General features: G+C 45.0%; 2 protein-coding genes across 7 annotated transcripts; one reads left to right on the forward strand and one right to left on the reverse strand.

Annotated features, from left to right (window-relative positions):
* Window positions 1–202: 202 nt before the first annotated feature.
* LOC118227802 lies at window positions 203–4,037 on the forward strand. 3 transcript variants are annotated; one of them, XM_035418721.1, is made up of 3 exons: window positions 203–287; window positions 1,479–1,656; window positions 2,821–4,037. In XM_035418721.1, the coding sequence occupies exon 3, from the start codon at window positions 2,826–2,828 to the stop codon at window positions 3,690–3,692; it is 867 nt and encodes a 288-aa protein (XP_035274612.1). In that variant the 5' UTR covers window positions 203–287; window positions 1,479–1,656; window positions 2,821–2,825; the 3' UTR covers window positions 3,693–4,037. The 3 variants fall into 3 exon arrangements, with proteins under 3 accessions (XP_035274612.1, XP_035274611.1, XP_035274613.1); XM_035418720.1 differs by lacking the exon at window positions 203–287 and having other exon boundaries at window positions 1,288–1,656; XM_035418722.1 differs by lacking the exons at window positions 203–287; window positions 1,479–1,656 and adding an exon at window positions 1,855–2,204.
* A 123-nt stretch (window positions 4,038–4,160) lies between these two features.
* On the reverse strand, window positions 4,161–14,073 carry LOC118227797 (ribosomal protein S6 kinase beta-2-like). Of its 4 annotated transcripts, none has more exons than XM_035418710.1 (16): window positions 14,051–14,073; window positions 12,406–12,460; window positions 12,189–12,226; window positions 11,300–11,414; window positions 10,835–10,903; window positions 10,576–10,723; window positions 10,039–10,096; window positions 9,358–9,458; window positions 9,112–9,202; window positions 8,587–8,677; window positions 7,909–8,016; window positions 7,279–7,341; window positions 6,989–7,066; window positions 6,336–6,443; window positions 5,789–5,901; window positions 4,161–5,455 (listed from the first exon to the last, which is right to left on the reverse strand). In XM_035418710.1, exons 2-16 carry the CDS (start codon window positions 12,457–12,459, stop codon window positions 5,296–5,298), a joined length of 1,395 nt encoding a protein of 464 aa, XP_035274601.1. In that variant the 5' UTR covers window position 12,460; window positions 14,051–14,073; the 3' UTR covers window positions 4,161–5,295. The 4 variants fall into 4 exon arrangements, with proteins under 4 accessions (XP_035274601.1, XP_035274599.1, XP_035274600.1 ...); XM_035418708.1 differs by lacking the exon at window positions 14,051–14,073 and adding an exon at window positions 13,493–13,961; XM_035418709.1 differs by lacking the exon at window positions 14,051–14,073 and adding an exon at window positions 13,378–13,413.
* Between the last annotated feature and the right edge of the window lie 1,455 nt (window positions 14,074–15,528).

Below are 15,528 nucleotides of genomic sequence, written 5' to 3' on the forward strand. Positions count from 1 at the left end.
GTTAATTTAGTCTTGTTTTAAAAGCAGCATTTTTTCAGTCATGTTTCAGTCATTTTTTCATGTCCAATTAGGAAGTTATAAATGAATGAAAACTTTTTGTGTTTCATAATTCATTTGAAGGTACTGCATGTTCGCAGTGTTCTTCTTTCAATTTGTCTCAGGAAAAGGTTAAAATGCCTCTTTGTGCCTCTCTTACAGGTGGTAACTTGACAACAGGATGTGGTGCCTGTGCAGAGGCGTGTGCAAGAATTGACAATGGGCCGATGTTTGGAGAGAGTCATGACGACGTAGGTTCAAGTGCCTCGGTTGGGAAAGTCAACTGCTATACATCCAAAGCATTGTTATAAGGACTTGTTTAAAAGGTTAAGCTATGTTAATGAGAACATTCGCTAGTTCAAAAGTCTATGCGATGAGTATCACATGGAGTGAAGCAATCCACTACCTCTTCCAAATTAATAGTGCTGTAAATTGCAGTTAAGTTGTGGTACGACTGCCTACACTAGATGTCCCCAAAACTCAACTAGAAATATTTCTCATAATCAGTAAGTTCAGTCATCAGTTTAATTTATTCAGTGGTCATCTCACACTATTCACTGTTGCCAGCATCTCCAAGACCCTACCAACCCACACACCTCACCACAGGTCTACCCTGCCAACACTGTTGCTTAGCGACGTGACAAATGCAGACGTGAACTGCTGAGGTCCTGAAGCTTCCCCTTTCTACCAAGAGTACTTTGTCACAATATTATTTAGTTTTTTTTTATTACTGTTTTTTGCATTTATACTTTTTGAAAGGATTGATTGATATATTTTTAAAATCACAACACGTTTTATGGGAGGGGGGAATGTGCCATATATGCTTGCTACCGTATTTCTAAACATGACTTCAAAAAGGAGCCATAAACATTTTAATAATTATTTGACTGAAGCTCACCATGATGCAATGTCTCTCTTTGGTAATGTGACAGAAAATGACTATTATTATTTTTTAGATTTTTTAAAAACTGATAGTTTTTAGTTAATTAATAAAAGCAGTTTGAATTCCATGAGGTAGACGCTTGTTTCAGGGTGGAAGCAATTGGGTGAGACAAGGGCAGTTTTTAAATGCGACGCATTCATATAGCTGAATATTTAGTCCTGCACAATACTGTTTTTTTGTTTTGTTTTGTTTTTTATTTTTAACAGCAGTGCCTTTCAAACTTTGATTTACTCACTCATCATCGTTTCAGATATCATCATTTCCTCCCTCCCCCTTCTGTCTGCCACACCACCCAACCACAAACAATGTGCTCTTCTGCTAATCCATGCAGCTCTTACAAATTACATATAAAAACACCACCGAATTATTCTATATTTTTAACAAAAAATCTATTTCACCCTTTCGCTCTCTCTCTCTTACCCGCCATTTCTTTTCGTCTGCACTCACCCCGCCTCCTTCTCTCCCGCTCACCCTTTTTTTTTCTTTCTTTTTTTCAAAGTAGACCGCATGTCTGCCGTTACCTGCTGCTCTCCCTGAGATCTGTTCGGCTGCCTCCAGCTGTCACCCACCCTGCGATCACAAAGCCAGGACCCCAAAACTCTCCGAGCCCAAACACGGGACCCGCAGACCCCCGTCCCGACTGCAAACCCAGGACCCCGAAAACTACTTTTGAGAAGGTGAGCGGGACTCTTTGATTCGGTCCGATTTACACCCCAGCTGCAGCTACGCCTCACAGTGTTAGCAATGCAGTATGACGCTTATACCCTGCATCCCCTCTCCTTTCAGTTCCACTCTCTTCTGTTCTCATCTCTGCTTATCCCTTTCTCCCTCTTCCTCCCTCCATCTCTGACCTCCCCTTTACCTCCCCCTTTTCTTCCCCTCTCCCCCTTCCATCCCGCTCCATCGTTCCATTTCGCACCCCGCCCCTCCCTTCCGCCACCCTTAGCTGCCACTCAGCCGTTGGTACGGATAGCTAGGCTAGTGTCTAGGAGCTCAAGCGTCCAGACACAGCGAGCGCGCCCATGCACGACGGGTTCCAGCTCCGGGCAGGGGTCCCGGGCTGTCGTAAAAAAAGGCTTGCGCTCGGTACAGTAGGAACGGCTCTGCGGAGGTTCGCTGTACAGGACGTGGGAGACGGGGACGGAGGGCTGGTGAAGAACAGAGAGGAGGATGGCGGCTGTCACAACTTCAAAAAGAGCTTTCAAACGACTCTGACTTCCTGCCAGTGAGTCACACCTGCACTGGGAGCGCTTGGGGACTTCCTGTGTGCGTGCTGGGGGGGTTTGGGGTTGGGGCGTTTCTAAGCATTTTTTGGTGCTAGCAGCATCGTTACGGGAAAAGTGGAGGCTTGGACAGCACAGTTTTGCCCCTGACCGCAGGCGATGCAGGGGCCAAAGCGTTGGGCATCTGAAGGGCCTGGCTGCCCTAGATTCACTTCCTGGGCGGGGACCCGTCGTCGTTCCGTTGAGAAAGCTGCTTCACCTTCGTCTTCAGCTGTACGACTGACCTGAATGTGTTTCTGGTAGTGTCAGAAACCGAACTAACAGAATTATGAGCTATCTGTCCAGGGCACGAATGGTGGCTGAGCAAGTAACTGTGAAGTAAATAATGCTTGAGCGCATGTGGTATGACACAAACTGATTCCGCACTCAGTGATCCTTCCAGTAAATGTCAGCAAGGACACCCACCTCAGCTCCCACTTAGAAATCTGAGCTCTTGGTGCATATTTTGTTTGTATTTCAAACTGTTGTTTCAATACTTACATTCGGAAAATTTCATTTACACACATTCTCTCTGATTTAAAAAAAAATTTCAGTGATAAATATCTTTCTCGTTCACAGACGCAATGGCGGGCATTCCTGCAGTGCACCTGAGCACACTCTGTCTGGCCCTCTTTTGCTCATCTGTACTGGGACATGCCATGGACAACAGCACGTGGACTCCCCCTTCTACATCGACACCTGAGGCTCACCAATCAGAGCGTCCCGCTACTGAACTGTACACCACCGTCTCGGCTGCCACGGAAACAAGCGCGGGACCCGACGCGAATATCACCAAGCCCACGACCCCCCCTGGCCCGACCACGCTAATCACACGTGGCAGGACCGACGGACAGCCCCGGGAAATGACGAGCGTCAAGGGCACCCCGACAACGAGTAGTCAAACGCCGCAAAGCCCTACAGTACCGAGCTCCTCCAGTTCCGTCCCTATCGTCGTCAGCCTGGTGGTGCTGATAGTCGTGCTCATCCTCCTCCTGTACGTCCTGTCCCTGTTCCGAAATCGCCGCTGGGCCCGGGGTGCGTGGGGGTGCCTGGGGCGCGCGGTGGCCAGAGCGAGAGCCGCCCTGAGCTGGCTGGGGATCCGTCTGTGGCCCGGGAAGAGCGGGGGGCGGGAGGACGAAGAGGAGGATGAGGAGGATGAGGGGAACAGCGAGAGAGAGGGGGATGTGGAGCTTGGGAATGGGATGGCTGCAGAGGTCGAGAAAGAGAAGAGGGAGGAGGAGGAGGAAGAGGACTCCTCAGACGACTACTCCAGCATGGAGGGGTTTGACCCGAGGGAGAGGGCCAGGCAGGGCAAGGAGGAAGATGAGGAGAGAGGGAAGGGCCCGAGTCAGTGTGAGGACAGAGAGGAAGAAGGGAAGAGCGGAGAGGCGGTTCTCCTGGAGAGAAGTAAGGAAGGGGGGATGGAGGAGTGCGACCTCACAGCACTGTGAAAAACAGAGAGAATAAGAGTGACAGGGGTGTTGGGCGGGGGGCTAACCAATGTGAATTGAGGGGGGGTGCGTTCGCTATACAAGATGATATGAGGAGGAGAACTGGTATTTTCTGACACCCATATATCTGGAGCGCTTACAGCTGCAGATATTACAATGTTAAAATCAAACAATGAACTGAACAATTGTAAAATATTTGTATGATAAACAATTGGTGCAGTTGATCACATTATAGACTTCCACGTTTCATAGGAAATCTCATGTATGTAATGTGTAATATGTATACATGTGTAATGGGAATGCATTGTCAACCAGCAAATAAATTCTATTCATGATGTTCTTTCACCGTGAGTTTAAATTAATTAATAATTTTTCTTTTTCCTTTTTATGAAGTATGAAATGGTATTTCCTGGTGAAATAAAGGTTAAATAAAAAAATAAAACTGTTCAAAAATTAAATGAAACAAAATATAACTCAAGAATTTATTCCGTAGAGTTGAAGTACTTAAATATTTGAGGACTGGTATGTTTACAATTGAACTGAATGAAGCTCAATATTTGATACCCTGTCAAAATATATCATAAAAGTGCAACACCATGGGCAATATAACTTCTATTAATACTGTGGCAATAGCAAACTTAAATAAGCATTGATAGTCATAAAACAGACCCCGGTGTAATGCAGACCCCGGTGTAATGCAGTATCAGCGTTTAACACCAAACCCTCACCTCCAATTCTTGAAACAGTGATGACATCACAGGAAATGAATGTGGTTCATCACATATCCGAGAGAAAACACAGAACGGTATCACACAATCCCCTCTTCTCATACCGGACTCTTCACCTCATGCGCCAACCGCACCGCTGTGATCTGCTGGCCCGTTACTGCAGCCACACCATATTGTTCATTCCTCTGCACCCCCAAGATACCCTTCTCCCTTATTTTGGCAACAAGAAAATAATGACCTCATACAATCTCAATTATATCTCATATTACATCTGCAAAACATCAGTGACCTGTGGAGCAATACTTTACAGTGTTTTTTTTTGTTTTCGGATACAGTTCAGCGTAGGTTACGTATGAGGACGAGCTAGCTGTTATAGCACGTTAACCACATTACTCTCGATACGAGCAACTGTCCGCGCTGCACTGTGATAGACACGTTTGCATGCTGCACAGAGCCTCCTGATTTACTGTACTGTGCGTCCATTAGACGACTTTCCATAACGCAACTACAGGATGAGGAGGTTGCAAGCATACAAAGTCAATTCAGCAGTGTTTCAGTTATGGGGTAGAGAAAGCTTCCGTAAGATCAAGTCCAAAGAGCAGCACATTTCAATGACAACAATATTGACAATCTTCCGACTTCTTAATTCTTCGCAATTAAATTATTTTCTGCTTGTTGTTGGTAGATCATTGAATACCTCACATGGACGTCTCACTGATTTTTACAAAATGAGAGTAAGACATTTTTTGGCAAAACACATTACCTTGCCAGAGTAACAGCACATTTGACTAGACATTGCTGGCAGAAAGTTTGTGATAACGTCAAGAGTGGTACAAGGCCCCTGAGAAAGCAATTATATTTGAACCAATCAGGTTTCATCTGCCACTTCTGTGCCCTTTCTTCTTGGTTCGCCCGGGGGTCCTGATTGGCTGGGTGGCACAGTTTTCAGAGGGCAGGGGCTTGGTCTGTGTAGGTAGCTCTGCCTCCCCGTCGACACTGGCCCTGAAGGGTTCTGTCAGACAAAATTTGGGGGGACTAGAGAGATGGAGCAGGGGGTAGAGAAGGAGAGAGAGGGAGATAAGGAGATGGTGAGAGAGAGGGAATCTGAGTCAAATTTGCAATTTAAAAAAATTATACCAGTAAATCACATTTGTATTTGAATTTCTAAATCTGAATTTGTACATCTGAATCTGAATTTGAACATTTGAATTTGGACATTTAAATTTGAATTTGGATATCTGAATTTTTTTGAACATTTGAATTTGAATTTGGTCATCTGAATTTGAATTTGGCCATCTGAATTTGATGCAGGTAGGAGGAGGGGTAAAACAAAAAAAAAAATAAAGAGGGCGCACTCTCCTCTCCCACCTGATGGGCGTGCGAGGGCTGCTGTTGAGTCGGCGGATGGGGCGGGTCCTGGGTTCGCAGGAGAACCCTTCCTTCAGGCTCTCCAGCACTGAGGGGGCCACATAGGTGAAGCCCTGTGAAAGAACGCAGGTGTGAGAACAGGTGAAACAGGTATGTGACTCAGAAGTGAGTGAGATGTGTCTGTATAATATAGGCGTGGTTTGAAAACAGGTACAGTGTGTATACAGGTGTGGCCTGACAGGGATGTACAGGTGTGCGTACAGGTGTAATCTGACAGGTATGATGTGATTGTATGAAAGAGAAGATTGCTCTGACGAGTGTGATGTGCTTGTATGTACAGGTGTATGTACAGGTGTAACGTGTTTGCATGTGCAGGTGTGTGTGCAGGTGTGTTCTGGCAGGTATGATGTATTTGTATGAAAGAGTACAAAAGGGAAGATGGCTCTGACGAATGTGATGTGCTTGTATGTACGTGTACATGTACAGGTGTAACGTGTCTGTGTGTACAGGTGTGTCCTGGCGGGTGTGTGCGTAGCATCAAGCTCACAGCAAAGGCGTGGTCAGCGCTGTGGCTCAGAGAGGTGTCGTCGGGGCTGTCGACTGGAGTCTGGCGAGTGAAGCGGCTGTCGAACTGGCTCACGTCCTCGTCCGACTGCTGCAGGGACGGAGCAATGCAGAGACCTTCTCTGGTCAGGGCTGGTCTTTCACAATTTTAACAGTCTTCACAGCCTGCAGTGTTACCGCTGACAACATCCGAGGTTTGCTAGAAGCAATGTTGCCAGATGCCTGAATAAATCCCCTTAAAAAACTACTCAAAACCCCCCATATTCAATTGAGTCCCATACAAATTTCTTGTAATTTGTCCCCCATACCTTCTTCTGAAAATACACAATTTGCCATTGACTCTCATACATCTTACTGCAAAACTTCCCCTATGAATCCCCTACATTCAGAAGTAAATCCCCTGGCTGGGAGTACTGCAGACTACTTGGCACACACAGACACACACAAAAAAAAGGTACAAGACCTTAGATGGTCACAAAGTCCCTATAAACTGTCATAACAATGAATAAATAGTTTTCAGATTATCTCCAGACAGGTCGGAAAAATATTCCCCCAAATATGAGACTGTGGGTCCAAAAGAAAAACAGGGAGAAGAGAAACAGAAAAATGGAGGGAAGAAAGAAGGGGGCAGAGTACCAGAGAGGGCTTGTAGGGTGGTTCCACTCGTTTATTCAGCAGGTCATCCCAGTTGATGTGTCGGAAGAAGGGATGCTTCTACAAAAGAAAACGTGCATGGAGGGTAAGATTAGTGAATATAGTGTATGCGTGGATGCACGCGCACACACCCGCCCACACAAACGCAAACGTGCACACACGCACACGCGCACACACATACACACACACACACAGAAAGACAGGGTTGAACCTCCTGCTCCAAGATGCTTTATGAATAGGGCCTTACTGGTAAAAACTGGTATTTTTCTCACCTGTATATCGCCGCAATCTGCCTTACTGGAGCCCAGCCTCTGAGCAGAATTCTTCTTCAACAGCTATGAGAGAAAGAGAGAGAGGGGAGGGGGGGGGGGGGGGGGGGCGGGGAGAAAGAGAGGGGGGAGAGGGAGAAGGGAGAGACAGAGAGAGAGAGAGAGGGAAGAAGGGAGAGAGGGGAGGAGAGAGAGAGAAAGAGAGGGGGGAGAGGGAGAAGGGAGAGAGAGAGAGAGAGGGGGGGGCAGAGAGAGAGAAAGAGAGGGGGGAGAGGGAGAAGGGGAGGGAAAGAGAGAGAGAGAGAGAGAGAGAGAGAGAGAGAGAGAGAGGGAGGGAAGTGGGGAGAGAGGGGAGGAGAGAGAGAGAGAGAGAGGGGGGCGAGGGAGAGGGGAGAGAGAGAGAGAGAGAGAGAGATAGAGGAGAGGGAGAGGGAGAGGGAGAGGGGAGAGAGAGAGAGAGAGAGAAAGACAGAGGAGAGGAGGGTGGGGCAGGAGAAAAAGAGGTGAGCGAGCAGCGAAGAGGCAGAGCTTGTCACCCTCGAGGGGATCAGACCTCTCATATTAAAATACAGGTGAAATTCATTTTCATTTTGAATTTGAATTGCAGTTTAAAGTGGAGGGGGCGGATCCCACCCTCTTGATCATGTCCCTGGCGTCCGGGGTAAGGTACGGGGGCAGGCTGAGTTTACACTTGAGGATCTTATCTATCGTCTTCTTCCTGTTTTCCGCTGTGAAGGGGGGCTGAAAGCGGAGGAGGGCGAAAGGGGGAGACGGAGGGATAGAGAGTGAAGGAGGGAGAGATGGAGGGAGAGAGAGTGAGAGAGCAAGGGAGGGGAGAGGGTGGGGAGGTCAGAGATGGGGGTGACGAGGAGTTGGAGGGAGAGGTAGAATGGAAAGAGAGCGAGGGAAGAGAAGGGGGAGCGAAAAATGTAGGGATAGAGAAAGAGATGAGACAGAGAAGAAATGAAAGTAGGGGAATGAAGGCGAACAGGTGTTAATACACCAGAGGTTGTGAGTGAGAAGCTAAAACAGATCTTTAGATTTTGCACTTAAAAACATGACATTAATTACCAACATTTAATTAGCTACTCTAATGTTTACTCTCTTCCTTCCTCATCTCTCTCAACCAGCTGAACAGAATTTACTAGACTTATTTCTCTCAGTTTGTCGTGAACACATCAAACAAATCCTTCTATCTCCCCTCTACTTCACCCTCTGTCCGTTCCATTCATCCTCTCTACCTTTCCCTCTCTTGCTTCATTCCTCTCTCTCTCTGCATTCGTCCCTCCCTCGCTCGCCCCCCTCTCTCACCGATCCGGTCATCATGTCATACATCAGGGCCCCCAGGCTCCACCAGTCCACAGCCCGGTTGTGTCCCGAACGCATCAGGATCTCTGGAGCCCTGCAGGGTGGGAGGGCGGGCACAAGGGTGCAGAAATTACTGTATTTTATGCACATGTAGTCATAGTTCAACTGTAAACACCCCCTCCATTTAAAGATTTTTTTGGTGTAAATTTTCCCCATGGAACCAAGTTGAACTGCACATCTGTAATTAAATCGCGGGAGCATTCCAGCTCCACAGTGACCCCTGTAGATATGCAGTGGTAGTGCACCGTGAGGGGTCATCCTGTCTCCACACAGAGCCCTTCACTAAGGATTCAACAGCAAAGACGACCGTACATCAGAACCCGTGGGTTTGAAAGAGACATCTCGAAAACCCATAGCGCTGCGAGAGGGCCAATTTCACGACACCAACACAACAGTCCAGCTGTACATTTACCCTCACACATACTCTATGGTACCACAGAAAGTCTGTACCTGGAGCAATGCACTTACATGTACTCAATGGTTCCACAGAAGGTGTGTGTGACTGATCCGTCGTGAATTGACTCCTTGCACAGGCCAAAATCTGTCAGCTTGATGTGCCCTGCAGAACAGACAGGCCCACAGACACAGAAACGTGAAGGCATTGAGGCATGGTGACAGATTGATGCCGAGAGCTTTTTCGTCACAGCGCCTCAAAAGGGAGAATTCACTGGAAACCGAGAGCCCTGCTTTCAGGATCTGTTCCCTGGCTCGTACCTTGGTGGTTGAGCATGATGTTCTCTGGTTTGAGGTCTCGGTATATGATCCCATTAGAGTGCAGGTGTCCCAGAGCCAGTGTGATCTCCCCCAGATAGAAGCTGCCGATCAGAAAGAAAACTGCTCGTGAGAACATGACCTAAAAAGTCAGATGGTGATCTGTCAAACAGAAACTGTCAATCACAAAAAAGGTCCAATCACAACCACCTGATCATAAATGGTAAAATACTGACGACTTCAAAACTTTCATTGAGATACATGCACTGTTGATGGTGTTCTTCCGGCAAAATGAATGACACCCACTGGAGATCATCTAGACCAGGCGTGTGCAACTAGACCACAGTGTCTGATGTTCTTTGGCCACTGATTGGCTTGGCTAAACAGGCCGCACACCTAGTGACCACAGCCTAAACTGGGTGCTGGCTAAAAGGAAACCACAAACACCTGCAGAAACTGCAGCCTTCCCGGACTTGAGTTTTACACCACTGACCTCTGCTTTTATTAAAATAAGTTGGGCTTTGTAACCCTCAGGACTATAGAGTGCACGCCAGTAAGAAGGTTCATGTCTCAAATTCATATTATGTAATATACCAGACTGTACAGTTACTATCTGTCTGTACATTAATGCTGCCCTGTGCCCATAATGTGTCTATTCCGCATCCCTTTTTCTCCCTCTCTTACCAGGCTGTGTCCTCCATAAATATCCCCTCTTTCTCCAGCTGCATAAACAGTTCCCCACCTGAGAAAGTAAAGAGAGAAAAAGACTGATGAACCACATAGAAGTCTGCTGGATACATGGAGCAAAAGGAGGAAGTGAAGAGTTGGTGAGGATTGTGGGAAATGTAGTTTAATGCACATTTCCCCAAAATATTTGAGTCAACAAAGTGAAGTTTTTCACTGTCCTCTTTTATTTTGCTTTTTGCAGCAACTTGTGAAACCATTAACACCACTGTAGACAATTAGCATCAATACAGAAAAGTGTATGAAATAAAGTTTACTCAAAATAAACTTCAATGCCTGTATGAATATTTGAACTGCTATGGCTCTGCTAACTTGACACAGAGCCAGACAGCACACAAGCAAACAGACAGATTAACAGACGAACAAAAGAAAGCTGACAGCTATGCAAACACAAAGAGTCGCTCACAAAGAGAAGAGCTGAGAGATGGACACAGACAGACAGACAGACAGACCCCAAAACCCCCACCCCTTCCTTACCAATGAGACACTCCAGGATGAGGTAGAGCTTGCCACCAGTCTGGAAGGCATACAGCAGGTCCACGATGAAGGGGTGTCTCACTGTCTCTAGGATCTCCCTCTCTGCCCGTGTATGTGCAGTGTCCTTTGCATTGCATATGATCTTTGCCTGAAAGGGAGGGAGGGAGGGGGGGGCAGCAAGGGGACATTGACTAAGTGACAGAAGCACTGATAATAAAAGAATAACACAATAAAAATACAAAGAGGGACTCCTCTTTACCTTTCTGAGGACTTTCATGGCAAATATCTTCCCCGTCTGGGAACCTTGCACTTTTCTTACTTGGAAAACCTGAGAGAAGACAGGGCTTCACTGTAGCACAGACACACTATACACAGCAACAGACATACTGTATACATGAAAACAGCAGATACTCCCACAGACACACTGAATACATACCCATAGCACAGACAAACTGTATACACAGTACATACATACTGTATACAAACACACAGTCAAACACATTGAACATGCAGAACAGATACACGGTATAGCATATACACACATAAAAGGAGGGTTAATGTAGCACAGTGAACAGACAACACCTGTACAGTTTACATGGTACAGTTTCTCTTTAAACTGAACTACCTGAATCACATTCCACACTGCTGCTACATCCGCCCCGCCACACACACAAACACACACAAACACACACAAATAAACACACACACACACACACACACACACCTTGCCATAGCCTCCTTTCCCCAGCACAGTCAGCAGCTCAAAGCATTCTGGGCCAACGCGCTCACTGTCCCTGTTCACACAGGCACCAGTCAGCTCCACTTCTTCTATCTGTCCACTGAGGGAGAGAGGGAGACAAGGGAGGAAAGAGATACAGAAAACAGTGTGATATCTTGGTTCCTAGCACAATCTATGATCCCCCTATCTTCACCCACTTTATACCCACAATACCGGTGCTCTGTAATCTAAATGCGTTGCAAAGCAATTCAATAGAGTAAAAATGTGTCTACAGTGGTATCTGCCTCCTTTCAAAAAGTGAAAGTTTTCTAGCCGACTAGGACACAGCCAGACTATTTCTGGGTAAAACCTGAGCTAAATTGGGGTTATACTAGTCAGTTTGTGTCAAATCGTCTCTCAACCTAGCTTTTAACCCTCCTGGACGTCTGGATTCAGGCTTTTGCTCACTGGGAGTGGAGAGGTATAGCGTCTGGTTGTTTTTGTTGTTACTCAACACTTAAATCTAGCGTTGCCAGATGTCCGGTTTTCGACTGGAATGTCCGGTTTTCAAATCATTTGTATAGGCCCATTTGTGTCCCTGATTGGACAATGTAACGTCCAGTCATAGTAAATGATGGAGGAAATTTACCGGTAGTTAGTAATGAATATGCCCCCCCCCCCCCCCCCCCTTTCTGGGCCTAAGTAATAAAATTAAAGCAGCTGATAACACTCACCTCAGCTCATTGCTCTGGTCTGAATTGTGTACTGATTTTAAAGTGAAATTAAAAACCAGCAGAACCCTGTCGCTCTGTACTAAACTTGGGGACCAGGGCATACCCTATCATTTCCTACCAATTCTGACTGACAGAGAACAGAGTATGTGTGGAGAACTCACGGATCAGTTTCTTCCACAGAAATGTGACACTCGTCCTCCTGTAACATACAGGCAAAACATCACTCAAATTGTGTGTACCTAAACACACACACACAACACACACCTTAATTTTCATGAAAATGCTTGGCAGGCAAATTACAGTTGGTAAGATAATGTCCAGCATTTGAACCTGTTAGTAACGCTATCAGACCGTCTCCACATACACGTGGACCCTGACCTCTGCATCACTGACGTCTTCCGACTCCAGGTCAATGTCGAATACCCCGGCCATTCTGCAAAACGGGCAAAATGAATTTGCACCAAACCATCATTGACTAAGCACAGGAAATAAACTGGTGAAAATTATGAAACCCTTGAATAATAATTAATGTCGTATTATTACACTATTGTCGTTGTTAATAGCATAGTCACCTCAGCAGATAAAAAAATGTACATTTTGGCTACAAAAACTTTCCATCTTCCCAGCGAGCGACAACGTTAGCAAGCTAGTTGCCAGTTTGCATATAAATAACAAGCTAATAAGAACAATTCGAAAACACAACGGTCAGCTAATATAAACATCAAGCTTGATAGTTTCTTTCCTTAATCGCCAAGTCATTAACCTCGATTCAGTCTGGCAACAGTCAGCCCCACAGGGATACCTGCTCCGTAGCCGGGCCAGGGAATTCTAGGTAAATCGCTTTTAGCCCACTTCGGAACTCGACAGTGTGAAACGTCTGTTAACCCAGGGTTTAAATGGCTCTAGAATGCATATTACCCAGGGTTAAATGCTTATTGTGAAAAGTCCAATTAAGTCAGCTCGACTATAGCTATTAGTTACGTAGCTAGCGAACAACTTGGCATACATCTGACGTAGCGTAACTTAAATAAATAAGCAGGTGATATAACGTCAGCTGACATAAAATGTGTAACTTGAGTTAACGTTATAGTAAAAGCAAAAACCGAATAGTTAAATTAGTTAGGCTGCATTTGTGCGTTGCCTAACGTTAACGTCAGCTAGCAGTAGACAGTTAGCACGCACTGTCATGTCGACTGGCACAACGTGACAAGAAGCTGTCAAGCGACCATTCGGAATAGGATAGCTAATGTATAAGATAACTAACGTATGATATTTTGTGATGTCAACAAATTGTCTTATAATATCTATTTTTTTAAAAACACACAAATATGCAATGGGATTGTAACTCACATATCGCACAGTGTGGTTGTACGTGCTATTATTAGCTAACATGTGTGACAAGCAGATTGGTAGCATACGCATAGTATGGCTGTGTTAACCCAGCTAGCAGTTCAACTGCACGTACCTTCATCCGTGATCCAAAATGACACGATCCTTCCTGTTGCTTCTGTTTTGGTGAGAGAGTGTCTCGCTATGATTGTCAGCGTTACTTGTTTTAGGTGTTTATATGTCTATGGATTTAACTGCCTGTCTTTCATTCCATCTCTCTAAGTTGTTTTTCCTGTTTCTGGTTGTGGATGTGTCAGAACTTTAACCCATTACGTCATCAAAAGGAGACCGTTGGAAAATGATGTGCAGCTGTGCATAAAATTCCTCACTAGTTTATTTTAGAAAATTAAAAATCTATACTCAAATGAACCAATAATCGAACAGAACTCTAGCTCTGAACATAGCTTTCCACGCATACATCAGAAAATTAAATACATTCCTTTGATTCAAGTCGGCTCATGAGGAGTACCGTAGTCTAGATAAACATGCATGAAAACTTTTTGTTTCCTGGAAAAGTAGCCTATTTTGTTGAAGCTAGTATACAGTTAACTTGTCTGTTTAAACCATTTGTTTTTAACAAAAATGATCAATCTACACGGACGTAAAACGCGTAATAGCGTACATCCGAACATACCAGCATCGCGCTGACACAGATGGGGTCATCCTGCGCCACATAACTAAATAACACAAGGTTTCCATGTCTCTCGCATTTGGCGTGATGCTGACGTTATCAGCTCTAATGCTCCCCCAAGAAATCTCAAGCCAGAGGCTTTACACATTGAAAGAAAAAGATAATGTAGATCACTTCACAGACCGCCTTGACTTTCCAGGTGCACTTCACTTATCATATGAACGTCATATCTTGAAAATTAGAATAAAAAGGTTTGAGGAAAAAAGGTTCTTTTTAGTAAGGCAAAAAAATATGTGCACAGTAGACTACATGTAAGCACGTGTGCAGACATTGTTGGGTTTGAAAATCACAATCCAGTTTGCTGACCAAAGTAAGCAAACGTTAGAGATTTTATACAGTTTTGTATATTTCACACTGTGTGCTCTCCTCACAGCTCAGAATGGCAACGGAGTGCTTCTGGAATCAGAGTGTGTGTAATGGAAAGTTTGATATTGGGCTGCACGTGGTCCTGGTCAACATTGTCTGTGTCATAGTGCGTTTACGTGGGCCCATCTTTAAACATTAAACAAAAATTAGAACCTTACCCAGATCTCCGTTATTCATTACGCTCTGGTTTATCTTCATTTCGAATAAATCTAATACCATCAAGCAGCGAGAGAGAAATGGGGCATGGACCGCTGGAAAGAACTGATCATATAGTCCACCCCTCTAGGAGGGGCACCCGCTTTTCACCCCATTCCCGAGCACACGCATTGTTGTTTTTTATCTTAAAAATGTAAATTTTATGTAAAAAATGTCTTAAAACAATTATTGTCTCGGTGAGTGTTAGTATGGTGGTATGTATTATTGATTTGTAAATAATGTTTTTTCTTTTGAGTGTTTTCTTGTTTTGTAAATTATGTGAAGGTCTATGTGTTTTCTGTTTCCTTTTGATCTTTTAAAAAGGAATGTGTTTTAAATGTAAAATGTGAACAAAAAACCATTAAAGATGCATCAAGCAGGTCCTGTGGGAGACGAGGAACATCAAGGTCTACCAAAAAACAGCAGTGGACCTGGTCACTCTCCAGAGGAGGATTCAGAACCTCCTCCAGGACGGCGTTCTGGTGGACTATCGGAAAAACAAAGACCTGGCGAGAGAGAAATGGGGGGGTGGACCACTGGAAAGAACTAATCATATAGACCACCCCCCTAGGAGGGGCACTCATTCTTCACCCCATGCCCGAGCACACGCATTACTGTTGACTTTTAAACAATTTAATGCAAAACTTGTTTCATTTGTGTGAGCTGAACTAGCCAATATGTTTTGTTGTAACTTTGCCTCAACTTCGCCTGTGATAATACTTTTAACGTTTGGCCTAGATTTTGCAAGTAATTAATGGCTTATAGACAGTGCTTTGCACATGTGAGTAACGTGGCGTTTTTGCATGCTTAAAATGTGTTTTTGTTGAGATTTATATCTCTCAAAGAGCACAAGTTATGTG

Source organism: Anguilla anguilla, chromosome 5 (genome assembly GCF_013347855.1).
Source record: "Anguilla anguilla isolate fAngAng1 chromosome 5, fAngAng1.pri, whole genome shotgun sequence".
Classification (NCBI taxonomy): domain Eukaryota; kingdom Metazoa; phylum Chordata; class Actinopteri; order Anguilliformes; family Anguillidae; genus Anguilla; species Anguilla anguilla.

What these genes read in the sequence shown, in the direction of transcription:
- LOC118227802 (XM_035418721.1), top strand. Translation starts at nt 2,826, where the DNA reads ATGGCGGGCATTCCTGCAGTGCACCTGAGCACACTCTGTCTGGCCCTC.
- LOC118227797 (XM_035418710.1), bottom strand. Translation starts at nt 12,459, where the DNA reads ATGGCCGGGGTATTCGACATTGACCTGGAGTCGGAAGACGTCAGTGAT. An exon ending in TCTGTGGAAGAAACTGATCC is followed by an intron (nt 11,415 to 12,188) that starts GTGAGTTCTCCA and finishes TCTCTCCCTCAG; the next exon opens with TGGACAGATAGAAGAAGTGG. An exon ending in TTTATGGAGGACACAGCCTG is followed by an intron (nt 9,459 to 10,038) that starts GTAAGAGAGGGA and finishes TCTGATCGGCAG; the next exon opens with CTTCTATCTGGGGGAGATCA.